General features: G+C 44.4%; 1 protein-coding gene across 2 annotated transcripts in view; it reads left to right on the forward strand.

Moving 5' to 3' along the window:
* POLQ (DNA polymerase theta) overlaps positions 1-27,619 on the forward strand; it is a 478,304-nt gene that overhangs the window by 96,947 nt on the left and 353,738 nt on the right. For both annotated transcript variants that reach the window (XM_078656637.1, XM_078656638.1), the window contains 4 exons: positions 4,944-5,090; positions 6,517-6,729; positions 16,662-16,804; positions 19,152-19,356. In XM_078656637.1, the coding sequence (XP_078512763.1) occupies positions 4,944-5,090; positions 6,517-6,729; positions 16,662-16,804; positions 19,152-19,356 (708 nt within the window). The remainder of the gene's footprint in view (positions 1-4,943; positions 5,091-6,516; positions 6,730-16,661; positions 16,805-19,151; positions 19,357-27,619) is intronic.

Raw genomic sequence — 27,619 nt, forward strand, 5'->3', positions numbered from 1 at the left:
AACATAAATATTTTTTTCTACCATCACCAAATCATTGACTGTTGAAATTCCTGTACGAAGAATGTGGCAAGCGTCATGCTCAACCAATCCGAAACCCTGAAATTAGGTATCGCGCTCATCATGAGTTTTCATTCATGTAGTGCCTCCAAACGCATCAGCAATATAAATACTACTTCATAGGCAATCTTTAACCACTTTTGGTAAAGCCAGTAGGTCTGACATTAATTTCTTAACACATACAAACAGCATTGGTGCATGGTTTTGTTTGCATACACCAGCACATGAACTCCAAACCCATTGGCTTTGCCAATGTTTGTATTTCAGACAAGCAAGCCTTTTTTTTTTTTTTTTGAAAACCTTTATTCAACAGTTAAGGAGATACATGCATTGGCCCACGACCATCTCGGTCGGCCGTAAAAACAATCAATGATAAACAGGAGCAAATCAATCCAATCAGCAAACATGATACGATAAGGTACAACAAAAGTGGTTACGGGGCCTGTAGCACCGGGTTGAAGGTTTCCAGTTTTAAATTGAAGAAGGGGGGAGGCTGCAACATCAAGGACACAGCACCTCACATAAAGAACACAAAGAGACAAAAGGAACACACCCCAGTTGAAATTCGAGGGAGGCTATGACTGTAGGAACTAAATAATCAAAGCAACCATGATAGGAATACTAAATAACATGTCATAATACAGTAAGCAATGTTCCCAATATCACCTCAAAGAGCCCGCCCCAAGGAGGCGGAAAACAGGAGCTTTGAAGATGTCCGAAGAAGGACAGGGTGCAAGACCAAGAGACAGCCAACCCTACTAAAGAGGAAAGAACCCTCCCAAAGCCAGAAAAGAGCGATAGAGACCATAAAACAAAACAAACTAAAACAACAAACCCCCCCCACACCCTCCACCCTGCACCCCTGTAATGGCTACGGCCAACCCACTAACAGCGTGCCTGTCGCCCAGAAACGACCCCACAGAAAAGAAAAATACAAGAAATGGAGTAGGAGGAAATGAGTAACAAAGGAGGCAATATAGATTCGTTAAGATGACATATAGTCCGACCAGATAGCCGAGAGGGGGAGCCATACAAAGGATTATCTACAAATGGAACGACAACAAGCGGGAATTTGACGTGAACTATTACGAAAAGACACACAAACTCGGAATTGCATTAACGCACCATTCAGTGCCACGCCCAAGCGGAATATCACTATAGGAATCACATTCCAGCCTGTCCATGTATATCAGGATGTAAGAGAGTCAGTCTGTAGTATAGTGAGAAGAGTCCAGTGACATGCAATAAGGCGAAGCCACACGTGGAGCAAATCATGTAACAAACTATTCGCCCCCAAACAAGGGTAGAAGTGGAAAATGAAAACAGGACAAATAAGCATCCAACGGCTATGCACTAGAGATATTAACACTTCCACGGAATCAATAAACAATGCGAAAGAACAGGAACACAGGATGCAAAACCCCACCCGGAAGGGACAAGACCTGACCCACATCAAAACTCCGCTAACCCAACAGGACAGCCGCCATTAAGTGAGCGTGCTATAGGGAGAACAACAGGAAAACATAAGTCCGAAATGCAATCCCACCAAACCATAGTGACCCGCCCGTAAAGTAAGCTATATTAACAAATTGCATAAAACATGAAGACAGAAACAATAAACCTCCCAAGGAACCCAAACCCCTACTCCCAAGAGAAATAAAACCGGAGGAGGGCCAGTATTATGCGTCTGAAACATCAGTCAGGATATCCCCGGCCGCCCCACCCCCGACCCCGAAGCAAAGCATAACCATCTCCTAGCTCCCTCGGCCACCCATCCAGCAACAGTAGAGCAAAAAACAGGAAGCAGAAAGAAAAAACTTTTTTAGCCTTGTCCCTTTCGATCCAGCGGGCCAACAGGGTGCAATAATAAAACAGCTTTCCGGAACAACGCCAACAGCCGCCAGGACCACAACAGAGCGAGGCATCGTCCACCAATATCCGTCCAGGACAGAGTCATATAGTCCACAGATGAATAAAGAGGGCCAGTACTCATCCGCAATCTTCCAAAGTCAAACAGTCGAAGTAAAAGCAGCAAGCCCAGGACTCCATGGTAAGATTCACCAGCAGATCCCAAAAAAGTTGCAAGACATGGCGCCCGGAGGCGACCGCCCAGCCGCTGCAGCCGTCCGGGAATCCCACACTTCTCAACAGGAACTGCAGACAGGGTCGCAGTGGTATCAAGGTCTCTCACCTCCGGCGCTTCCATGCATCCCTGGATAGGCAGCTCAGAATAATCGAATCCGGGGTGTGGCGAAGCGCACTGCAGTAGGACGCCATCTCGGGCAGTCGAGGATAGTGTGGTCAAAATGGCTTCCAATGGACCCCCTAGGTCCCGGGCATTATCGCACAGCACGGCTCGCAGGGCAGCCAGAGCGTCCAAAACCTCGCAAGTCTGCAAAGGCATCTCAGAGATTTCACCCCGTTGCAGTGCAGCGTCGGTCGTTGTAAACACCCACAGCAGAAGGGCAGGCCAACAGATGCACTCGCAGATCGCTTGAAGAATGGCCCCCCTCACCGCACCGGAGAGAGAAAGGTTGAAAGAGACGATCAGGGTGAAGGATACAAATGTATCTCTGGCAGCTGCAACGTCGAGCCAGCGTAGAGGTAAAAAGGGGAGAGAAGGCGCTCTGCTGCGGAAAACTTGAGCGACAGCCGTCCTCCGCCGGCCGGGTCTGTTCTGCCTTCAGTGTCCGTCGTTGCCGTAGGCGGGGCCGGCCGGCTCCGAGAACAAAGACCCAGTCGCCGCCATTACACACCGGAGTGGAGACAAGGACGTTCTACCCTTCCTGTCACAGGGATTACGTCGGGGAGCACATCGGCGGATTCGGCATCACTTCCCACATCCAATACCGCGTCGTGAGTACAGGAGAAAGAGCAGGATGAGCAGCTGTATGGAAGGAAGACGAGCGGGACAGCGGAGCCGAGGGTTCAGGCGGCCATCATGGTTGCAGGCTAGGCTCCTCCCAAGCAAGCCTTTTGATGACACACATATCAGAATGGGGAGGCGGGCAGGGGAAGGGTCATAATCACTCTTAGGTTTTCCAGTCAGCCACTCCAGACAGAAATCCATTTTATGCAAATCAGTACCTCCCTGGCATCTCATTGGAACAGTTCAATCTAGCTGCCAGGATAAATGGTGGGTTGCAATGCTGCTCTGGGTGACTGACAGTTGTTAGACTATTTACAAGCATTCCTCCAATCATCCTTTGTGGATTTTCTGTTAAGATATGGCAGCCCAAATTGCCAGACCAATGAAGCTGTCCCACGTGACCTAAAATGCTTGGAAGATGAGATGCTTGTGCAGCACATTATGCTAATATGTAGTAGTATTGTGTCTTGCACGGAACTGACCTGTTTGTCTCTGTGCTGTGTGCAGACCTGCCCCACTGACCCTGTTCTCATAGTGTTAGTTGGTGCATCACTCTTGAGATCCCAAGCATTGCATGACCCTACACACACTTTTAAAAGTAAACTTTGAACTCTGCACTGAGTGTCTATCGACACATTTCCCTGCTGTTTCCTGGAGTAAAGAACTCCACCCCAAATCTCTATCCGCTGCATACAATCTTTGCTCCTCTAAGTGGCTTAAAAAGAATTTGTGAACTTTATCACTTGAGCTGGCAAGTCCAATTTCTCTGAACAAAAACTACAGCATTACCCTAACCTTGGCATCCATCTACCATGCTCTGTTGCACTTTCATATGATTGAAACTACCTGACTCACGCCACAGTTGGGGATGGACACTTGGCTGATTTAATGGTTCATAAGTTACCCGTCAATGATGCCTCTTGCTTCATACCCCTGCCTCCCATCGTATACTGATTGAAATGCTCAGGCAACTTTAAGTTTCTGGATGGGTGTCTAAGGCTTAATGGAGTATCAGGGTCCTTTGGGTAAAATGACCACACCACATTAACCACCATGGCCTCTCTAGCAGCATCCATTCCCTGATTTGTACACTCCCTGTCCACATTTTTATTGGCCTGGTTATGCAAATATAGCTGAGTTAGCTACAACAAAAGGCCCTCTTTTCTCAGTATTTATGTCTCTTGAATATGAATAAACGCCATATGCTAACATTCTGCAAATCAGGAATATATTTGGTAATTCAATATCCCTTCATAAAAATGTAGCCGCTTAAGGCCCGAATAAGGAATGTTTTCGAACACCTCCGTTGAACTGTATTTTGCAAAAACAGCACATACCAAAGGAAAAATGCTGATTTTGACAAAATCAGCATTGATGGAATATTGTGTTTGGAGGATCTACTTACAAACCCAGACATTTTACCTGTATGGCAGGACAGATGCATTTTTAACTTAAAGGTTAGGTTCTAGAACACTGACTCTGCTGGATGGTGTTCCCACAAAACTAGGTAGTAAACCTCATAGTTTTTTTGTGTATTAACGGACCTTTTGCAGATAATTTCTCAGCCCGAAAAGCTACAGATTTAATTGTTTTAAAGGCTCAAGTCAGTGCCTTTCCAGGATACAATTGAGGACGGAACTTTGCCATATTTGCTGAGGATGTAGGGAAAGTGGATGAAAATTTCTGTGTGACTGAAAATTCTGCATGCATATATGCGATACAACTTTTTATGTCTGCTGGAAAATCTTCATGAGTAAAGGTTATGCATTTTCATAGATTTCTTAGAATACTCCTCTTATCTTTTGTGAACCCTTAAAACGTGAGAGATCTTTTCCAAACATAAGAGATGGCCCACAGGAACAGATTTCTAAATTTTAAATGCATGTGAATTGTGAATTGGTCTCTGTATAGTTTGAGTGGATTCCTGTTATTTACTTGCTTTGAATTATGCTCAGTTATCATTATTTCCTGCAGCTAAAGTCAACACATTTTCTTTTTCCACTCTCTACCTTAACAGGACCCAGTAAAACTCCTCCAGTTTTGCCAGTGAACCTGGACAGAGAAGGAATAGAGGACGTGATGGGCCAGCTGAAGCGTGCCCCCGCCGGACTGGACTCAGTCCTTGGACGTACGGTGACGTGGGGTGTGGCGTTTCATCATGCAGGTATGCTCAATCCATTTATTTAGAAATGGCCTTCTCTTACTAAGTAAAGAGAAAGTTTAGCTTTTTATAACATCACAATCTAATCTCTCAGCCAACCCTATTCATGTATAGATGCCACATAACGGTGAAGCCTGTCAGTCTCTTGACCAGGTGATAACACCTGTGAAATGTCCACAGATCTGTGATGTTTGAGACCATACAGCTGTGGTTTGTTAGACTTCAGCAAGTTGAGCCCCCATTTCTTCTCAGAGTACAACAGCCACATCTCATTGGCACCAATGACTGACCAGGACGAGGACATTGCAGTGTAGTTGCTATTTTGAATTTCAACTACTGAAGATCATGGGTCTCATTTTGTCAATTCTAGGTGATGAAAAGGGAAATGTGTTTTATTTTTGCATCAGTTTATGCAGCTGTTTATTTCGCTCCTGGCTACCGCTGGACATAAGTGGCTCAGGGAGTCCACGCTGTGGGGATGCTATACCTTTGGATTCTTAGTCGGCCTGCCCCTGTTATGCCATTCATGACTTTCATTGGATCCCTGTGCGTTATAACAAAATGTCTTGAAAATAATTGGGAAGGTTCTTAAAGTAGGTGTAAGTTAAGGGTCTGATGTCTAGGGAGCCGTGTACCCAATTAACTTACCTTGTGATTGACCCATCCAGTACTGGGCCTGGTATCAGAGATGTCACATACTGGCATTTCTGTATAGAATGGTTCAAGGTCGACTTCTGGCTCTTGTCCCTACTTTTAGTCCATATTCATCTATTGACTTTTTCCAACCTACAGCCAGGAGTCTGCTGCAGCTTGACTGCAATTTACAGAATCATGAAATACCTTTGCCTCTTTAAGAATAATTCTTCAGTACGCTGTTCATTTTTGCAGCTACTTATACCTCTTAGGAAATTGTCAAATCTTTCAGTTGAGCTCACTCTTATCAAAAAAGTACTGATGTCTTTGCAAGTTATAGACAGTGAAGTAACCACATCTGATGTGTAACCATAACTGTACTTTAACTGTAGTTTTTCTACAGAATTTCAGATTTTTTTTAACAAACGTTGAGGCACTCTAATGAAAGCTATCTGTAACTTTAGTGTATCTTTGTTTTTGATTTTAAATCCCATCCCTCTTCTTTGAAAGTATACCATGTACCTCAGTCCTGTAAAGGCAGCCGCAATATTTTTCTCAAAGTTGTGTCAATTACCATAACCTGACAATAGGTCTATCTCTCGGGTATGTTACCTGGTTCCGAGTCTAAAATCATGTAAGAACCCAAGTGGACTATTTGAATCATCTATTTAGAATTTTAAAAAGGCCTACTTAAAATTTGCAAAAACAGAACTTCTAAAGGACATCTCATTAAATTCAAAAACAATGTTAATGATTGTCCTTCTTGAACTAAATTTCATAACTGATGTCTCTTAAGGCTTGACGTTTGATGAGCGGGACATTATTGAGGGTGCCTTTCGTCATGGCTTCGTCCGGGTGCTGATTGCCACCTCTACCCTTTCCTCTGGTGTAAACCTTCCTGCACGAAGAGTCATTGTGCGCTCTCCGCTGTTCAATGGACGACTGCTGGACATCCTGACCTACAAGCAGATGGCAGGTCGGGCTGGCAGGAAAGGAGTTGATACTGTAGGTAAGTGGAAGCCGGTTCTGGTGTACTGATAGTGACTTGAGGAAGAATCATTACTTGGTGGGAAAAGCCATTGGGTTTGTACAGTAAGAGATACATGGTTGGATGTCTCCAATTCAACAGTCATTTTATTAATCTTGGTAAGTCATTTTAGTTTAAATTGCTTTATTGAAATAAGCTGCCACCTTCTAAACTTCTCACCGCCTAGTAGAACACTCCTGTCCATTTTGTTGGTTTGTCGTGGTTGCAATTGAAGTGTAGGTCATCGTCGTATGCGATTCAGCGGTCATCTGCCAGCCCAATCATTGCTTCATTTCTGTGGCTGCATGGAGCATCAGGAGTGTGGTTGACCTAACCACACCTGCAAAACCTTCAAATGTTTTGTGTAAATGATACTTTGTGGTCTGTGCACTTTTATCAATAGGTTAAGGGGCTTTAAACATAATCCCTGCCAAGTTAAAATATAGGTTTGAATTTTATGAAAGCTACAGAGTAGCTCTGCTGTTCCTTCCCCCTCCCCGCAGAGAAATGTCCCTGCTTCTTTGTGCCACTCTCCGCAGTAAACTTTTGTTCTTCACAATGAGATTCCCTCTGATGTTCATAAAAGGTAGGCTGACTCCATGCATGTGCGAGGTAGCGGACCACAACTTTTCAAAATAATCTCTTATGTTTACCAGTCCAGTTCATAAAAGGAAACCTGCTCAAACAGCAAATGTTACTGTTTTTTAACTAATTCATGAAAAAGGTATGATAAATGTACAGTTGGCTGTGAAACACCACTAATACTAGATTAATTAACATAGAGAAAAACAGAAATGTAAACAGTACACTCAGAGCAAGAAATTGTTGCCCTGAAAGAACCTTAGAAGCCTGCCCATCTTGCCAACAGGTTGACAGGGGGTTCACTTGTTGGAGCATAAGGAAGATATCTGGCTGCATAGACACAGAAAAGATCTGTACCCTGTAAAGTATGGAGGCGGGCGATGCTCTTATGCACACAGATAGAATTCCTATGGTTAAGAGCTGGAGTTTCAAGTAATGTTTCATTCTACACTATAGGGTTCAATTTGATATTCATAAAAGGTAGAATAGAGTAGCTTTAAACGCGCCATCAGGGTCATATAGTTCAGCCTTTAGACAAATACATTTTGATGGGAAGACTGACCAACCAACGTATCCTTCTTGTAGTCCATACAATAATGCTTTGAGGAAATATGGACTGATATCCAAGTGGCTGACATGCATATGTCAGGCTAATCCTGTGCCTAACACCCCTTGCCAGAGCCACAGTAGCAGCCTTTCCCTCATTGGAGGGAGCCACAGGCTTACCAGGCAATGTCTATTAGCTGTCACTTTGCAGGTAATGCCGGAAACTATTCACCTACCTATGGCCTATTTGAAAGAGTCCAGATCATTTTGCACTGTAGCATAATCAACAGAGAGTAGGTTACGCTTAAGGAACTCTTTAGTCCTATCCAGATTATATTGTTATGCACTTTGCACATTGAGAGTATATAGATACCTCTGCTGCGGACATAGGGTTCGGGAAATAATAAGGCAAAGAGATAGTCTGCTGTAAATAAAAATATCCTACTACTTTCAGTAGAAAGTTGGAATGAGTTCTCAGAGAAACCTTATTATGGTGAAAAAACATGTACGACTCATAAATACAAAGGGCGTGAAGCTCGCTCATCCTTCTAGCTAAAGAAATTCCTACCAAGAAAGCCACCTACCACGAAAGGTGCTGTAACTCAGCTTTGTGCATTGGCTCAAACAGAGGCCCAGTTTGGAGAGGACTACATTCAATTCCCAGAACTGTTGGTAAAATGTTCTCCTGACATTCCAAGGAATCCTTGATCACTGGAACAGTAAAAAACAAAAATTAAAAAAGTGGTGTTTCTTTGCCAAATGAGCTAGTATTTTACCTTTTTTCTTGTATAGATTGGCCTGAGATATATGGGATTTTTTTTTAAAGTTGTGTTTTCAGATCTTGAACATGCACAGAGAGGTTCTACCTTTTATGAAAGCAGGGGGAATCTCATGGTGAAAACTTGCATTGTAAGTAATTATTATTTCCTTTAAAATAAAACAAAATATTTTTGTAAATGTACCAGTAACATGGAGCACATTTTTGTCTTGCGTTGGTCAACGGTTTTTTCTTGGGGAGCACCATATAGACCATTATGGTTTTTTACTGATAGCAATTCACGCGTCGGGCCCTCTCCCAAGCCAGCTTCTAGATGATCATGCACTCATGGGGTACTTTCCAACCCCATCACAATGTACGTCGCAATTCCTGCATTTTCCAGCAAAATGGTCAGTTGTCATAAAAGCAGAAGAGTGCACAGTTTAGTGACTTTAATTCCAACCAATCAAGCTTAGACTTTGTTATTTTAAATATCAAACCCTGAGCTACTTTATTTGAGAATTTCATTTTGGATCCGGCTTTTGTGCCGGCTTCAGAGTATTTTGCTTACAGAATTTCAGCAAAACTGAAGATTGCTTTACAAAATTGTTCACATGTAATCTGACCTAGTCCCTGAGCTATTGGGGTACTTAATTGTTGGGGGAGGCAAGGGGTAATGGAATTGAGGGGGTTGTGGGAATTGCCCTGCTGCTGTGATTCAAGTGACTGAAAACCTTAAAAAGTCATGTTTGTTAGCTGCGGTACATCCCCGCCTGTTTGGAAAAGAAACATTTGCCACCTCAACTTACGTTTTCTGACGTACACTGTGGAAAGTTCCTAGAGACCATACACCAGTGATTCTTAACCTTTTGACTTCTGTGGACCCCCACTGAATCATTACTGGAATCCAGGGACCTCGGCCAAGTCCATATTTGAAGCTGGGGACTCCCAGCCTAACCAACTTTTTATCTTTTGATTTAAAAAAAAAAATAGGCAAAAATAAGTATACACCATACAAATGCTCAAATATTGAAATATTTAGTTAGGTCAAATATAGAACAGGTTTTCAAAGGCAATAGTTAGGTGTATACATAAGGTCACCAGAGATTATATCACTGTTAATCGCAAAAACATGCAACCATTTTTAAATCACGGGCAGTACCCCAAAGTGGAACATGAGGGGGACATTAGGAGGTATTTGCAGACAAGGCAACACATGTGTTCTATCCTAAACATCACATGTGATGGTGACAGTCCTATATGATCTATCTTGTTGTCTTTCTTGCTTTGGGGAGACTCATCATCTTTGTGCTGTAGGTAGGTAATGTGGGTGCAGTCAAGTAGAGAAGAGTTATCAACACACTTGGAAAACATCTGTGGTTTTCTAGGAAGGAGACCAGGTCCTGCTCAAGCAGAAATGAAAGCGCAAGTCTGATACTCCTTTTGGGGCTGAACCCCCGAGGGTTGTGATGATTAAAGGAAATTTGGTGACCGCTCAACGTCCCAGAAAGTCCATCACAAGAGATTCATTGCACTTCAGCATCTACCTTGAAGTTAGTCGGCTCCAGATGTTATGAGTGAGATCTGCCCACCTGAAAGTCCGGAGAGCCTGCATCCTACGCCTACCACAGCGTCCTTGGTGCCTGAGGCAGACTCTGCTCCTTCGATTCACCAGCCTCACATGACTAAGGATGGAAGACTGGTTCAAGCACTTCGATGACTCATCGAGGAACTATTATGTATTTGTGTAATAGTGCACTTTTTATTTAATCGAGGGGGAAGAGTAGTGTCTTTTAAATATGTGTAGCGGGATCATTCCGGTCCATGAAGAATGATATCATTGTTTGGGTGTGGTCAATAAAGTTCATGACGCAATGCATACAGTTAGTTAATGGTTCCATTCTGAAGAATAAAGACATGCACTACAGAGCTCTGTGTGTGGGGCGTGGTCATTTGCATGCTCTCGGGCAAAGGAGGACGCTACAGTCACCTTGAAGGATTTCCATTCTTTTGAGGTAGTCCTAGCCAAAGTGGAAGAGCCCCTCTTTACCAGTTACGGAGAGTAAGGTAATTTTTTTTTACAGACATCCTTCAGTCCGACTCCTCCACATCAAAGCCTGAGCTGCCTTTTAATGAAGCATTGCCAGATTCTAATATGTCAGGCCAGCTTCTGCACAGGCTCTTCAGTCTCAAGTGCCTCATCATCATTGCTCGCCTCGAGGTGATCCAAAATTACTGTCCTCTCCGCCATCGTCCAAGGGCCTAGAGCAAATGGGCTCCTGTTTCTGCAGGATTTAGTGCAGTGATTTAGCAATGCTCTCCAGCTTCCAGTTGGATCAAGATTTTGGGGAGGAAGTTTTAATTGGAGCTCTTTGGTTCTTTGTCCTTGCAGCGCCACATTCCTAATGGTGTGGTATCCACATACTCTTTGGGATGTGGCACAGAAGTAGTTTGGAATGGATTTGGGGAAACCGCACAACTTTTTTGATCTTGTTTTTACTCTGAGTTGGTGGCCAGGACTTAGAGCTCTTCATTGGCCCTTCATAGTTATGCTCGGATGACATAGTATGGAGTCATGTTCATGTCCGATCTTGGAGACTGGACACTCCTACACATCTAGGTTCCGAAGCTTTAGAAGGCTACACCCCTTCTAGTATTGCTAGCCTCCTGACCTGATCACCATCTGTATATGCACTTCCTTGAGGGGCACTGAGGCCAAAGACAGCTCGTCTTTCTTATTTCTGCTGGCTTCCCCTGTCAAACCATTTTAACACCTGGCATGTACCTAGTGAGAAGGGAGTACCTTTCTCTGGCATTTTGTTCATTTGTGTGTATTCTCCATGCTTGGGGGGCTTGTCCTTGTTTTGGGGAACCAATCTGCTGATCAGCATTTTGTTTGTTGTCTTTCTGCCATTCAGTTACTCAGTTTGTCAGCCAGGTGTCTATAGCCACGAGTACCTGCTTTGAAGAGGAGCTCTTTCTTTTCGAGAAGGCCTCTCGTAGATCTCAGCACAGGCTCTTGTACTTCTGTTTGGTTGAATCTTTGGTCTTACAAACAGATAGAAAACATTGGTGTTCCATGTTTCAGGTCAGAGTTCCACAGTCTAGCATAGTATCAACACCTAATGTCCTCTCATAGTCTATGTGGGTGTTGACATTGCTTTTGTGATGCATGAATAATAATGTTCCTTTGCATATAGTTTGGATTCTGTCTGTGGACAGGTTAGACTGAGTTATTTTCCTCAGGTGTGGTCTCCTTGTCGATTACGGCGGTGATGTTACTTTAATCCTAGCCCTTCATTCAGCTTCCTCTGCGTGCTGTCAAGTGTATTGTAGTGGTCCCTAAAGGACTGGTGCCATCGGACACCTTCTGACTATAGTAGGAAGTAATTGTGAACAGGTTGTACAACCAGGCACAGCCCATGGACCCAAAGTCTGGGTAACTGATAGTACTGAGTAGGGGCTGGTTGAAATATGCTATGGTCATGTCTGACTCGACTGTGATCTTTAAGCAAGGACCGTTCATTTTTCTATATCTAGCCCTTGTGTTGTGTACCTGCGTTCCAGAGGAGGTAAATTATACACTTCAGTGGATTTTTTCTGTCCTGTGTGCTCATCCTTTTTTGAGAACATAGTCATTTGTGCGACGTGTCTTTTCAATTCTGGAACCCATGGGTGATTTTCACCTTTTGTGCAGAGCTTTAGTAAAGGCTTTGTTTTAAACAATTTTGTCAGTTGAAAGGCAGTTGTTAGAATGAGACTTGTCGCAGTTATACAAACTGCAAAGGATCACAAGCAGTTGCCTTTGCTTCTGCTGTTTTGGATTACCTCGGTGAGTTGGAGAGAGAGGAGGGTGGGGATGGAGGGAGCCACCTGTCGAGACTGGATATGCTGGTAGTAGGCATCAATATGGATGCTTTCTCTCAAGGATAACCGTTACATTTTGTGGTATGTCTACGTCTGCTGTCTTGACCGACATGCTTGCTGACCGACCCTTTGCCTTTTCAGTTGCATTTTCTCCTTGCTGTTGTGAACCTCATTGGAGCAAGTTTGAACCTCACTTCGCCTATTTGGTCCTAATTCTGCGGTTCGAGCCATGGCCGCTTGTCATATAGTTGTTCTGTGTTTTTGACTGTATTTCAGCATCAGTTTAGTTTGCGTTCCAACTTAGTATTTTTGTGCTGAATCCATAGGTTCTGGAATGTTGGCATTCTTCCTGCTTCCTCCACACGATTATTCCTTATCATGTTGGAAAGTGATTGGAAATTAGGTATAGAGGTCGCTTCGGTTTGGTTCAAACATGACGTTATTGGACGAGGTTTTAGTTGGCTGGTCCTTATTGCATACCCTTGTTCTGAAGTTGGTTGGATGACCTGCCCCAAGCTCTTGTTGGCTGCATTGTTTGTTTAAAAAAAATACAATCATTCCTGGCATGCTGCTACAACCAATGATGTGACAGGCATTTATTATTTTTTATATTTTAAGTGTTTTTTAGGGATAGCAGTCTGACCCTATTTTGGCAAAGCAGTTTCTTTTACACTATACAGATGTTTCCCAAGAGTGTTTTAGATTTTTGTGTGGGTCAATCTTATTCTTCATCGGGCTTATGATCTCCATCTTTGCCCTGCAGGGATAGTTGTCTACATTGGGCGGTAGGGAATGGCACTTGACTACGTTTTTTTCAGAACCCCTTCCGTGGTTGTATTGCTTTGGTTTTTGTTTTAAGACGTGAGGTAGAAGTGTCCATTAGAATAATACATTTTTTGCCTTTCGTAACAGTGTTTCTGGGGACTACTCTGTTTGCCTGCATACTCCTGACCAACTGCCCACATCCACATTCAGAGGAGTTTGTGGTATGTCGAATATGGTTCCAAGTTGGATTTCTGCTCTGGATTCCTATCACTTTCATTGGGCCCCAGAGTGGAGTTGGAACTATTGTGCCACCTGCAATAAAAGCTATTTAAATTTGGCTTGATGCACCTGAATTCCAAGTGGTGAGAAATCTGCAGGTAGATAGATTATCCACTAGAAACATTGCCACCAAACGTAACTAACTTATTCTTCACATATACCCATAAATGTTTTACACATACACAATGTACAGTCTCTCCACTTCATTATGTGGCCCAAACACTGGCTTGGATAACTGCATTTTTCAGAGCAACAAGTGTAAACAAAACCCAAGCTGTTATAGAACAGGAGGGAGGATCGTATGTGAATCTATGAAAGGTATCAAAGTTGGAGAGGTGTAGTTAAGGGTAAATAACGTACTCCTTCGCCAGCATCAGACCTTCCTAGATGGATCTTTCAAAAACTGCTGAAGCAGTCCAGTGAAATATAAAAACAGAAGGTGGTGGGGGTTGGGATCACTTAATAAGTTCGTCAGCACTGCCTGTCCTACAGCAGATTTGACTCTCGGCTAGACTTCAAGGCAGCCCCCGTGAAAATACTGGTGAAGGGCAAAGTTGCTGCTTGCAGATATCCATTAATGGGATGCCCTCAAAAAGTACCACTGCAGCAGCAATGTCTCAGGTGGAGTGAGCGCCTATTTATTTATTTTATTTAGATGTCTTATAGAGCGCATGAATCACCCCACATGGGGTATCTCCGCGCTATTAATTGTAAAAGCGTAAGATCAGTGCATTAGAACAAGAAGGTCTTCAGATTCTTTCTAAAAGTGAGGTAGTTGTGTTTAAGTCGAAGTGTCTCAGGAAGCTGATTCCACATTTTGGGTCCCAGGTGGGAGAAGGCTTTCCCACCCCACTTTGTTTTCTTGAAGCGGGGGATTACCAGGAGGCCTTTGCCTTCAGAACGGAGCCTTTGTGCGGGGGTGTAGGTGATCAGTTTGTTGGCTAGATATGTTGGGCCTAGCTGGTCAAGGCCCTTGAAAACTAAGCAGCATACTTTGAAGTGAACACGCTTGCGTATAGGAAGCCAATGGAGTTTGTGTAGGAGGGGAATGGATGGGGTGCGGCGAGGAGAATTGGTGACCAGGCGGGCTGCTGTATTCTGGACCACCTGAAGGGTCTGTAAAGCAGAGTCTTTGGCAGACATGAGAAGGGCATTGCTAAAGTCCAGCCGGCTGAGTACTAAAGCATGTATGAGAGTCTTGCGAGTGGAAAGGGGGAGGAAATGGAAGACTTTCCGCAGAAGACTAAGGGCATGGAAGCATGAGCGTTTGGGTGATGTTATGTGCTCATCCATGTTTAGCTTGCTGTCTACTAGTACCCCTAAGTTCTTTACGACTGATTTGGGGGTGGGGGCTGTTCCTAGTTCTTGCGGCCACAAGCTCGGGGACCAGTTGGTGATTGCCTCCGTGAATAGCATGATCTCCGTTTTGCTTGTGTTAAGCTGCAGGAAATTCTGACTCATCCAGGCTGTGATCTTGAGCATGCCTTCGGAGAAGATTTCTTGGATGTTGGGCCCATCAATATCATAGGCCAGGAGCAGTTGTGTATAATCTGCGTAGGAGACCGGGATAAACCCGATCTTCCTAAGCAGAGAGGCCAGTGGGGCGATATAAATATTAAAAAGGGTAGGGCTGAAACAGGAGCCCTGTGGGACTCCCTTGGTGACAGAGGTGGTCTTAGCTTTAAACGTGTCCAGATTGACTGTTTGGGTCCGGTCCTTGAGGAAGTCTGTCAACCATTCCAAGGTCATGTCTCGAATACCTATGGTGTGCAATCTCTCTAGTAGAATGTGATGTGAGATAGTATCGAAGGCGGCGGATAGGTCGAGCAGTATCATGATTACTGCTCGACCTCTATCCGCCTGCGTTCTGATATCATCAATGACATTGACCAGGGCGGATTCCGTGCTATGACGGGGCAATAGCCTGACTGGGAGTGATCTAAGCAATTAGAGGTCTCAACATAAGATGAGAGATGTTTATTTCTGTGTTTTTCCAGCAGTTTGCTGTATGATGGAAGCAGGGATATGGGCCGGTAGTTTGTGATCACATCTGGTGGGGTTTTTGAGTTTTTTCTGATGGGCATGACTTGTCCGTCTTTCCATTCTTTCGGGAGTTTGCCCTCCGTGATTGATTTATTGAAGATGGCTTCGAGAGGTCCCGCCAGTTCTGTAGCAAGAGTTTTTACCATTCTCGCCGGAATTAGGTCTTTGGGGGATCCTGACTTGGCTGATTTAAGAAGGGTTTCGGTTTCTCCTAGAGTGAGAAGGGGAAACGTTTTTAGGGATGGCTGGATAAGAGAGCATGGACTAATGCGTGAAATCTCTGTGTCTGGCTCTCGTGAACTGGGGGATGGGAATTTAGAGTAAATGTCTTCAATCTTCTGAGTCAGATCTATTGCAGTTTTTTTTTTACTTTCCTGTCTTTGTCGATGCGCCCTTTTCCACACAGCACCACCCTCATTCGTAACTTCTATGAGATTTCTCTCTTCACACCAATTTGTTTACAAATGTTTTGATTCTTTATGCGTGTTATGTTTAGTTAGACAAGACTCTTTTGTATTGTCAATATAGAAAGTGATATATTCCAATGTACTGAAGCAATAACACAAACTCTTCTCCACTTGACTGCACCCACATTACCCATCCACAGCACAAAGATCATGAGTCTTCCTAAAGCAAGAAAGACAAGAAGATATGTCATATTAGAGTGTCACCTTCACATGTCATGTTCAGGATAGAACGCATGTGTTGCCTTGTCTGCAAATACCTCCGAATGTCCCCCACATATTCCACTTTGGGGTACTGCCCGTGATTTAAAAATGGTTGCATGTTTTTGTGATTAACAGTGGTATAATCTCCGGTGACCTTATGGAAACACCTAACTGTTGCTTTTGTGAAACATTTATTTTTTGGATCTATTTATCTATATTGATCTCTCATTTTGTCTATTTGTCTGTCTATCTTTTTCTGTGAATCTGTTTTATCCATGTTGAAAATTAACTAAACATTTGGATGATGACAGACACTGACACATGCTGACACAAGTGCATACAACTATTCCTCTGTGCCCGTAGGCTAATGAACTGTCCTTTCCTGCTCTTCTGCATCTTTTCCTAAGGTGAGAGTATCCTGGTTTGCAAGAACACTGAGAGGGCAAAGGGGATAAGCTTGTTGCAGGGATCCCTGAAGCCTGTCCACAGTTGTCTGGCAAGAAGAGAGGGAGAAGGGGTTACTGGCAGCATGGTTCGCGCCATCCTTGAGGTAAGGGTTTGATTTGAGAGGAATGAGCACTCAAGCTTCAGCATTGTCCCCAGGGGTTGATACAGTCCCCAGTCTACCTCCGAATTCATGTGCAGCCAAGGCGCACTCTGATGACATGTAGGAGCAAGGACAGAGATGTTGGAACTCTGAGCGGTGACACTGTCTTGAGACTGCAGGCTGTTGGTACCTTTCTGGTAGTGAGCTTAGTTATACTTGAAGAAAGGGTGATAGCATTGAGGTGGGACAAAAGAGGTGATTGCTGGTAGTGATAGGAGCTTGACAGACTGGAGTGCTTGGTATTTAGGAGATATGGTGCCACAGCTTGGGGTATTTACAACCGTGTTCCTCCTTTCCACTGCCAGTCTGCCTCTTTAGCTTGCGATGTCCGGGTTCTGAGACTTATCCCTATTTGCCAAGCAACACCAGAGGCTCTAGAGAAGTCTATAATTGTTTGCAAACATAACCTACCTCAGTCCACCCCTGGCCTACTTACTATCTCTGACATTAATATTGCATATTGCTGGAGGTGATTTCACGCACTTTGGTGTAAATACTCCATGTAGTAATTAGCCCATCGTGATTAAACAGAGGCAAAATCAGTCCTTTTTTTATATTCACTTTAGAATGAAATTGGGCTACCAAAACGTCCAAAATTCGCTCTGCAGATGAACCTACAAAACCAATGAATTTTGTGGTTTTGTCAGTTCTTGTTGCTCTAGCTGGCAAAAGAAGGTCCAGGAGAACCACAAACAGTATTTTGAGGAGCCAAACATATCTACCATTCAATCGAGTGTCAAATGCAATCTCATGAGGATTGTTGAACCCCAATTGGCGGGGGCACCGGGCAGGGTTGAGGTTGTGTACCACTGGAGTCCTATCCTACTGTGGCTTTGCAAACTTGGGCCAGGTACAACCCTATCTGCACTCGACTCTTAGGGCACCAGGGGTGAGGAGTCACCGGTTTCTAAGGGAGGTAGTGACTGCTGAGATAACCCAATATCCAGCCCAGCTTCGAGAACTGTGCGGAGCCCTCCCTTCCTTGGTCATGAAGAACTCTGAATAGAAACAAAGTGGGGTGGTTTGGATCCCACTTTTATACACAGTTTCTAGATCAGCGAGGTGGATCCACTGTCCCAAACCAAAGAATAGGCTTCAGCTGGGTCTTTTCAAGTGTCCTCAGGCTGTTCTCCAGACACACTGTTTGTGCGAGTTCTCTGCATTTGACTGTCATCGGTCTTCCTTAAGCACTAATCAGGGACAGACAAAAGGGAATGGCTAACCTGGAAACTGTCTCACTTTGCACCACAGAATCTGTAGTCTCACCCCATCAACCAAATAACAGTTGTTCGAAAGAAATAATCAGCAGCCCCTTACTAACAAAGTTTTCACATGGTAGTTCTAAATGAAGCCTTTTCTCCATCATATTCACTTCAGTGTCTGGCTATCCACCCTCCAGCCACAGGAATGCTGGCAGTACACTTTCACTGTATAGGAAAAGAAAGCGATGGAGAACATTGGCAGAAAATGGTGTGATGGGAAGGAATAGGTTACTTTTGGGGGGCAAATGTAAATATCCCATCACAGTTGTACAGGTGACACCTTCGATATAAAACTGAGCATGAGGGCTCATTGCAACTATATCAACGCACTTCAGAGATTTTTTATAATATTTTCTCTTTTGACATCCGTTAACGCATCCTGGGCTACTGCTCTTCTCAATCTGCTGGTTTCCTGCAGAAAAGGAAGGAAGGAGGCGTAAGGAAAGGACTTGGTGAAAGTGAGGTAGAGATATCGACTCCCATAAGAGCAGAATGCAATGGTGAGAGGAGAGACGAGAAATCTCTCCCGGGGGGAGTATGTTGGAGATCAGGAGATGTGGAGGAACCTGGGTCATAGTAGGAATGTACAGAGGGAATTGCTGGGTTGGAAGGAAACCTACTGCATTTAATAAATTAAATAGTCTGAAAGGGGAATGATTTATTGTACATGGTCATATTTATTGCAGCTCATTTCGCCAAGATCTAAATCTGACCCGTAGTGCTGTCTAATGAGACAAAATACTGAAATCCCCGTATTTTCAGCAGTCTCCAATCCTTACTCATTGCTGACAAATGCTGAACCCATATCTCTTCGAGTTACTTTCCCCTACTACCATGTGTATATCAACATGGAATGTTTATGTGCTATCGCTCGTTCACTAAAGAGACGCATGCCATGCAAACGCCAAGGTGAGAACACCAGCATAACCCGAGCATGAGGTATGTTCAGGCAGAATTCTCAGGCCTTTTTGTGCTCTCTTGCCTGCCTCTTTAATTTCCCCGAGTGACACATACACTCCTTCTGACAGATCATTGTTGGTGGCGTAGCCAGCACTCCTGATGATGTGCGGCTGTACGCCTCGTGCACACTTCTGGCTTCCAGCCTGGAGCGCGAGCAGCAGGAGGAGAGTGTCCAGGGCGCTGTCAGAGGTGGTGCCATTGAGGCTTGCGTGGAATGGCTACTGAAGAATGAGTTCATCAACATTCTGGAAGAGGAGAAGGATGGAACCAAAGGTAAATATGAGTGACACCAGGACTGTTAGATGGTAGCATTGATATGGCAGGGGGTTCTACAAAAAGCAAGCAGGCACAATGCGGTGGAGAAGTTATTGTTTACTGTGTAATCACAAGAAGATGATGGACTGAGCGCTGAACCTTTTCAGACACTCACCCCCAGTCACAGATCTGGGTTAAATCCATCATCGTTCTTTAGCTCACTTCGCCACCTCAGTTCAGACCTAGACGTATGCAAATCAGTCTTGACCCTGTGCCTCATGGCAACTGTCCAGCCTGAACTGCCAAGCCAGGTCCTCACTGGACCGTAAACAAGTATCCTGGGACCAGTTTCGGAGTAACACCCCTCCTCAGCCGGGCTAGCTTGACTCCAGTGGCAAAGTGAGCAAGTGACCCACGTCTGGGCATACCCTGCCAGCTTAGCTGGGTCAGAACTGGGGTGGGGAAGTGAGCTAAAGAACGATGATGGATTCAGCCCAGATCTATGACTGGTGATGAGTGTCTGAAAAATTCAGAGCTCCGTCCAACATCTCCTTGTGTTTGCATTGTTTACTGTGTGTCAGAATACCATGTTGTAGTACAAATATTTAAATTGTCAATAGTATTAGTCTAGGAGTCTTTGAGTTTTAATTTTAAATGCTTTATTCCCTGGAAATCCATTAAGAAAAATAGGTACTATGTATAAATAGATGTAAGAAACAAGTATAATATGTAAAGTAATAAAATTTTACTTTACTTCATTTGTCAAAGCTGCTCGTAATAATGAATGGTGGTTCTCTTTCTATACAGACACATGCTTATACTTTAATTTGGCCTGAGAACATATGTTTTTAATCATAACTCATTACTTTAAAGTCCTGATGAATGTGCTTGGCTTGAATTGTTGTAATATGTGCTGAAACTAGTCAACTATGTATGGGTGTCCATAAATGACAGAAAAAGTCAGGTGACAATTTTCATTTTATGCATACTATCACACATGGATACTATTAAAACTTGGTAATGTCCTTCAGTGCGTGGCATTTTTTATGGTTTATACTTGTTACAGGTCTTTATACAGTTGTTAATACATTGTAATGAGTTTGGATTCAACAAAGGTATGCACCGATTGCTAATGTAACACAACAGCTATAACACACAATTTTAAACAAATTTATTACATGTTACTTGTAAAACAGCTTGTGTACTCTGAAGTGAGAAACATATCATCATGACATACTGTAGCTTTGGAAAGATCTGTGAAGGGAGTGATTGACACTTATAGAATCTTCCGATAATAGGAGATTTTAGGGGCCCATTACAGTTTTGTCGTTTGCTGGTATATTTTCTGTGAAACATGCAAAAGGTGATGAGAGTAATGCTTGCAAAAAGTCTAACCACTGGCAATCACTTGAGGTAGCAGTCCAACCCATTGTATTTTGCCCACCATGCCACCTTAGTGTGGACCCAGCCAAATGCAAATCAGTCTTGACCCTGATTCTATAGAACCCTTCCAGCCCTAACTGTCAGGCCAGGTCCTCCCTGAACTGTCAGGCAAGGTGCTCTATAACTTACAAGAGGACCTGGTTTGGACAAGCCACCCAAGACCGGTTTTTCCCTGACTGGGGCTAAGAAGTTGGGTGTAGCTTGGTTCCTGTGGCACAGTGAGCACGGGACCCACGTCTGGGTGTACCCTTGCCACTATTAAGGGCAAAATTGATCTTGGGTTTCCTGTGTTCTTGTTCAGGGAGGACCTTGTCTGACAGGTTGGGTTGGACTGTTCTTATAGGAGCAGGGCCAAGACTGATATGCATATGGCTTGGTCTAAACTTATAGAAGACAAAAGTGAGAGTGCTTGCAAGCCTGTGTCACTGCTTGGACTTATCACTCTGTCTTTGATATAAGGTCCTGATCAGCAGATCTCTGGGTGTTTTTCACTCGTTTGTGGACTCTCCCTCGAGACAGCTCAGCATGATTTGATTTAATTTTATTAATTGTAAAGCATAGAAACCACTAGTGCTTTTTTTTATACTAGAGACGTGTGCAATAAAGTGCAGAGTGTTGCTCTTTTACCAAAATAGGAAAGATTCTCCCTGCAAGCTGCAGTCCCAGCTGCTCCGTGGCTCTTGTTCTTCAGGCTCGAGGCACCTCCTCAGAGCTAATCGAGCACCTCTTTTTCCAGACTGGCCAGATCAGCTTTAGCAATTTCTCCTGTCTAGTGGCTTATTCTCACCCTTGGGAAGAGGCAACAGCAGACGTTTTATTCTTACAAATGTCTCCAGGCACCTGTGCAAAGCATTGGGTCCAGACTATTAGTCCTTATCTGTTAGTGGATGTAGGACAGTAGGGTCTGCTTCCACTTTTTGCTGTGATTTTCTGTTTTTTTGACTTTATTGTGGCTGTGGGCCTGCTAATCAGACCCACAGCCCAGCTGTTCTCTCTCTAAATTGATACCATGTACTTTAGGTACACACCTGATTGGGTATTGGGTCACCTCTGTGAGCCCCTGTATAGTGTACTATAGGTACCCAGGGCATAGGTGCATCCAAGGCCTACCAGGGGCTGCAGCATGTATTGTGCCACCCCTGGCTGGCCATCCAAACTGACACCACAGGCTGATCACTCAGCCTGGGCAAGGTGGTGTAATCACCCCTTGCTTAGATATAGTATACCTATATCTACCCTTATATATAGACACATATGCACTTATAAGTCACTCCTATGGCAGGGCTTAATAATCCTGGAGGCAGAGTGTTTGGTGTTATGTGAGAAGGTGCCCTAGCATGAGCTGAGCCCCTCTGCAGCTTCGGAACCATGTCCTTATAGCTGTTCTATGAATACTACCCCCCCCCCCCACCACCACCACCAGACAGGCTGTTAGTGTATTGGGGCAGGGAGGGCTGCAAAATGAGACACTGCCTGGGGCACACAAGGTGCTCCATGCATAGCCCGGTTCAAACCAGTTGCACTCCAGCCCCAGCTCTGGCACGGAACTATACAAAGAGAAAGGGGTGTAACCACCCCCTTCTCAGGGTCCACCCATAGTAGGGACCTAGCAGGTAATCCAGCCCATTAGTTTGGTATAAAGTCAGGAGCTGTGTCTAGAGACATCAGATTACCCTGGAAAGAAACTACGAAACAGAACTCTTGGACTTCGACATTCTATGCTGACTAGAAGACTGAAGAAGATCTCCCTTGTGGTCAAGGAGTGACCACCCTGTTCAAACAGGCACCACCAGTAACTTGCCGGTTTGCTTTGTCGAAGCTCCAGACGGAACCCGATGACTCAGCTACTCAGGACTGGACTTCCAGACTTCTTGGACTCCGACCCACATCCACAGCAAAGCTGAGACCCGTGGCGGACACGAGAAGCCCCAGACCCGAGCAACGTCTGCACCAGAGCTCAGCCCTCCACAATCCACTAGTGCCGCGTGGGGCCCGCTCCTGCATTTCAGCTCGATGCATCTTCCCGGTTGCTAGCCCGTTGGTTAGTGAGTCCCCTGAAGACGATCCTTTTAATTTTCAACGCTGGCCTTGTTGCTCCAGGCTTGCTCCAGCTTCCTTCCAAAAGAGAAGCTCCTCAGACCTTGCTGGTCTGAACTGAAGCGAATCTTCACATCCTACGTGGGTTGCTGTTACCAAGGCTTGTTGGGTCCAATCCGGATACCGACACCGCAGTCAACTAGAGCCTTCGTGGGACAGCTCGACTCCATCTCCTGGTCATCGTCGACGCATCCTGGTCCTCGTGGCTGCAGAGACAAGTTCACCTCTTCACCTGTTTGCATCGCGACATCACCTGGTTCCATCCTGGTCACTGGCTAGTGACCCAGACTCTGTCCCCTCTGCTTTCAGGTTCTTCAGCTCCTTGATCCACCCTTGGATCCACCCGGACACTCTTCCTTCGGCCGCCTGCAGCACTTCTTTTGCAGGTCTCCATTGAAAGCATAGACGAAACCCGACACGAAAAGACACCTATGCACCCGGCTTCCCTGGGTGAGGTAACTCGAGAACTCCGGTGCTCCCGTGGGTATTGACTATCCAAGTGTCCTAATTTAAAGGGGTTTCACCGTAGTCCACCCGGAAGTGTCCTTAATCAGTAACTTTGTGACTTCTTCGTTCTCCATTGTAAGTCAATGGTAACTTGCGTCTGTGTTCCCACACTACACGCGTCTCTCGTGGGTCTCCTACTTCCAAACCTTTGGTCCTGTAGTGTAGCCCCAGCGATGCCCTAGGCCTATTCACTTTTCCTGTAGTGGCTCTTATACCACTTACTTAGTATATGGTTCGTGAGGCCCCTAGGGCAGAATTGTATTTTTCCAACTTATAGTATGCTTAATGAGTAACTTGTAACGTATCTCGAACTCTGACCTCATAAAGAGTGCAGAGGGGTTGTGTTAGTAATAAATACATATATATTTGATATATACCTTGTGTGGTGTCCTTTCATTTGGTATTCAAGGGATTATATATGGTAAAACAGCTGGCTTCACATGCTCTCTGAAGTTTTAGCCTAAGACTGCTTGTCCATGCTATCACTAGGATAGCTGGTCTATAAGGTTGACTTTACAACCATCACCATAAGGGTCGTTTCGACTGATGCAAGGTGTCCATATGCCAGCCTAACTTCTCACAGTGGACACACTTGTTATGAGCTAGTGCTCAATCTTAAGATTTTCTGCCACCGAGATTGACCTCTGTGGCCATACAGACCATTGGAAGCTTTCACTGGCAATCATCTTTGCTTACTACACTAGAGAAGGAGCAGGAGAAAAGCTGTCCGAGTTGGGTTGCTGAATGCAAGGTTAATCAAGACATCTCGTTCACAATGGTGCTGATGCCAGGCTGTACAGGGATTTGCTGGGTATGCTGCCTACATCTTAACCAGACAGCTGCAACTTCTCTGATGTGCATGAATGCTTCATACAGCTTCAAGAATAACAGAGGCCTGACAGGCCTTGACCGTGGATCTTGAATCTCCGACTTTAGCAACAATAACTCTGTCGTGGCAGAGTATGCTATTCAAGCATCACATCGATCACAATGCGCACTGCATAAAATACACACAAAACAATCAGTGGGAAGGCTGGAATTGAATAGACACTACAGATAAAACCAGTAGTTCCTCCCTCAGAGGTAGAGGTAACAAAGGGGGTATTGCATGTAGTATTTGTAAATTGTATAGTAAGAAGATCCAGTAGACGTTGGTATTCTTAAGCTGGAATTTATTAGTTATAATTAGATAAAAGTAAGTAATAGGAAGTAGGAATCAGGCCCCACCGGGAGCAGCATCCAGCTGCTCAGCCCACTCAATCAAACTGACCACACATTCAAACCATGCACACAGTAACATTCCAATGACATCATACACACACAGGCTGAGCAGCAGGGAATGAGATGATCAGGATGTAACAGGGGGTCTTGTAAAATCTTGGTCAACTTCTATTCTGCTGCCCATTTTTAAGAAGGGAGACCGCAACAACCCGGCATGCTACAGGCCCATTTCCCTCCTGGATTCCCTCGGCAAAGTTGCAGGCCGCTTGATCTTAGATAGACTAAGGGCCTGGTCTGAGGAAAACAACATCATGACAGACCTCCAATACGGTTTCCGGGAGGGGCTGGGCACGGTGGAGCAGGCTCTGAATCTCTCCCTTCTAATTGGGAAATACGCTCAGGCAAAGAGGGGCAATCTACACCTGGTCTACGTGGATCTGACCGCAGCCTTTGACTGTGTTTCACATTCAAGGCTGTGGTCAGTCCTAGTGGAACTGGGTGTAGACCCCCCGATAATATCCTTCTTGCGTGAGTTGTACTTGGGAGCATCGGCCAGGGTGAGATTTGGGGTGAACGGGGAGCTTACCTTCCCCTTCTCAGTCACAAAGGTTGTCAGACAGGGGTGTGTCCTGGCACCCTTTTTTATTTAACCTTTATACAAATGGTCTCGAGAAGGCCATGTTAGAGGGGAGTCAGGACTTACCAGCAATCGCCCGTTGTCCCATTCCCGTGTTACTTTACGCGGACGACGCGGTGATCATGGCGCGAACCACACTACAACTTCAGACCCAGTTAAATTCCTACTGTAAATTTATGGCTTCACTGGATTTAATGGTCAATATTAAAAAAACCTATGCTATGCATTTTGGCCAAAAGACATCCAAGAAAAAATCGATACTAATTGAAGAAACTAAGTTGGACTTCACCAAGACATACCCTTACCTTGGTATCCTATTTGATAATACTTCTTCTTGGAAACCGGCCATCGCTAGTAGGCATCTCCTATTTTTAAGAGCTACATCTGCCCTAATTGCCTTTGCACATAAAATAGGGAAGCCTCCCCCAAAAGAACTCATGCAAATTTATTATGCTAAGTGTCACAGCGTAGCTGTCTACGGTGCTGGGGTGTGGGGCTATGTACCCGTGGATATTCTGCAGAGGGTAGAGAATATTTTTATTTGTTATTTGCTGGCCGTTCCGCAGTGTTCTCCAACGTTTGCTTGCCATGTCGAATTGGGTATGGACTATATTGCTGATTACATAAAAATTCAGCCAATACCACTGTGGCACCGTATTCGGACAACGGAGCAATGTAGCCTAACTCGTGCGCTATTATCAGACTGTATGGGTCTAGACAATTGGTCAGATATTCCGTGACTGTCATTTGTGCACAATTTTCTCAAGGCTTTGGATCTTTTAATATATTTTAAAGAACCTGCGATACTATCGAGTATTACTAGAAAGACCTTGAGATTGTCTTGTTTGTCACATTTAAGGGAATTACATATAGCCCAAGAAATCAATAAAGTTTCAAACCGACATAGCTTAGCTATTCAATGCACTCTGGGCAACCAACCGTATCTTACCTTTTGCCTGACCAACTATGAAAAATATCTGCTGACTCGGTTTAGGCTCAATTTGTTTTTCCGCCTGGTAACATTCCCAAGGAGACAAGATTGATCCTCTTTTAATATCCGGTGCCCCTGTGACGGTATTTCTGAACAGTCTACTATTCATGTACTTTTGTTCTGCAAATACTATGTTTTACCACGCAAACGTTGGATTATTCCAATATTGTTATCCAAGGGTTTGAGTAGATGCCGTCCTGCTTTTCTGGCACTTCAACATTTAGAAACAGTATCAAATGCCAAATGTATAGCAATGTTTCTCAAAGGTTGCTTGAAATTTCGGAGTACCCATGATTAATTATAGTTCCAGTGTTTCATTTAAATTTTCTCGCTCGGAATCCATAGCTCTTATTCTACACATGTATTGTGGTAAATAAATAAATAATACCTCTATTTTTGAATGGATAAATGAATAACAGATAGCTCAATAAATAAGAGTCAAGATTCGAGGTAGTAGGAGTTTTGCAGGTTTAATGCAGCATAAGGACAGGAACAGGATAACCTGCACAGGAATAGGATGGCAGCGCTGCCGGGGGCAGAATCGGAATCGGCGTAACATTAAATAACAAGACATGATCATATATACTAAAACAGTTGCATTACAATACATACGATAGGCGGAGCAGTGGGTGTGGTCAATAGCAGTCGCGAAAGATAAGGGTGAAAGTAGGTGTAACAGAGGCGTATACATAGACATGTGATGCAAACGTAACAGAATATGTCATAAATGGGGCGGAAACATGGAGGGGGCTACCTAAGGAGCCGGGACCTCTGACCTAATGGTGCGCGCAAACTGGCAATGACGTGTTACTAGGAGAAGCTGGGGGCTACGAACTCTGTGCTAGGAGCAGAGACTGAAGTCTGGAGAGTCAGGGCGACATGTACCTAAGCAGTATCTAGTATCTGATGTTTAGAGAACATGTTGATAGGATCCAAAAGTTATCGGGGTAAAGGCTAACAGACTCTAAGAATGGTGCATGCATTATTCTACATGTAGTGCGTGATGAAGAATATTAAATGACCATTAAATGCAGTATTTCTCTAACGTGGAGACGTAAAGGCTAGACAATGACGGAAACTATTGATGCGATTCAGTAGCTTTGGAATGCAGAGAAGGAGAACTGAACTGATAACTAGAATCATAACATACTCTTGGCAGACTCAGAGGCAGAGCCAGGCTGAGCCGGGCACTGTGAGGCAGGAAGTAAGTGAAGGGTCGAGGATACAGGTGGGGGCTGTATCGCTCCTCAGCGAGGCTTCAGGAGACAGGAGCTGAATCTGGTGTCCAGGCCCTTTTGAGGCCTAGAAACGGGGACTTTACAATGGAATAACGTGCACACTGAGAAACGTGGCAACGTAACTTTACATAGGCCTGATATTCGTAG

The sequence above is a fragment of the Lissotriton helveticus genome, chromosome 8, assembly GCF_964261635.1.
Source record: "Lissotriton helveticus chromosome 8, aLisHel1.1, whole genome shotgun sequence".
In the NCBI taxonomy this organism is placed as follows: Eukaryota; Metazoa; Chordata; class Amphibia; order Caudata; family Salamandridae; genus Lissotriton; species Lissotriton helveticus.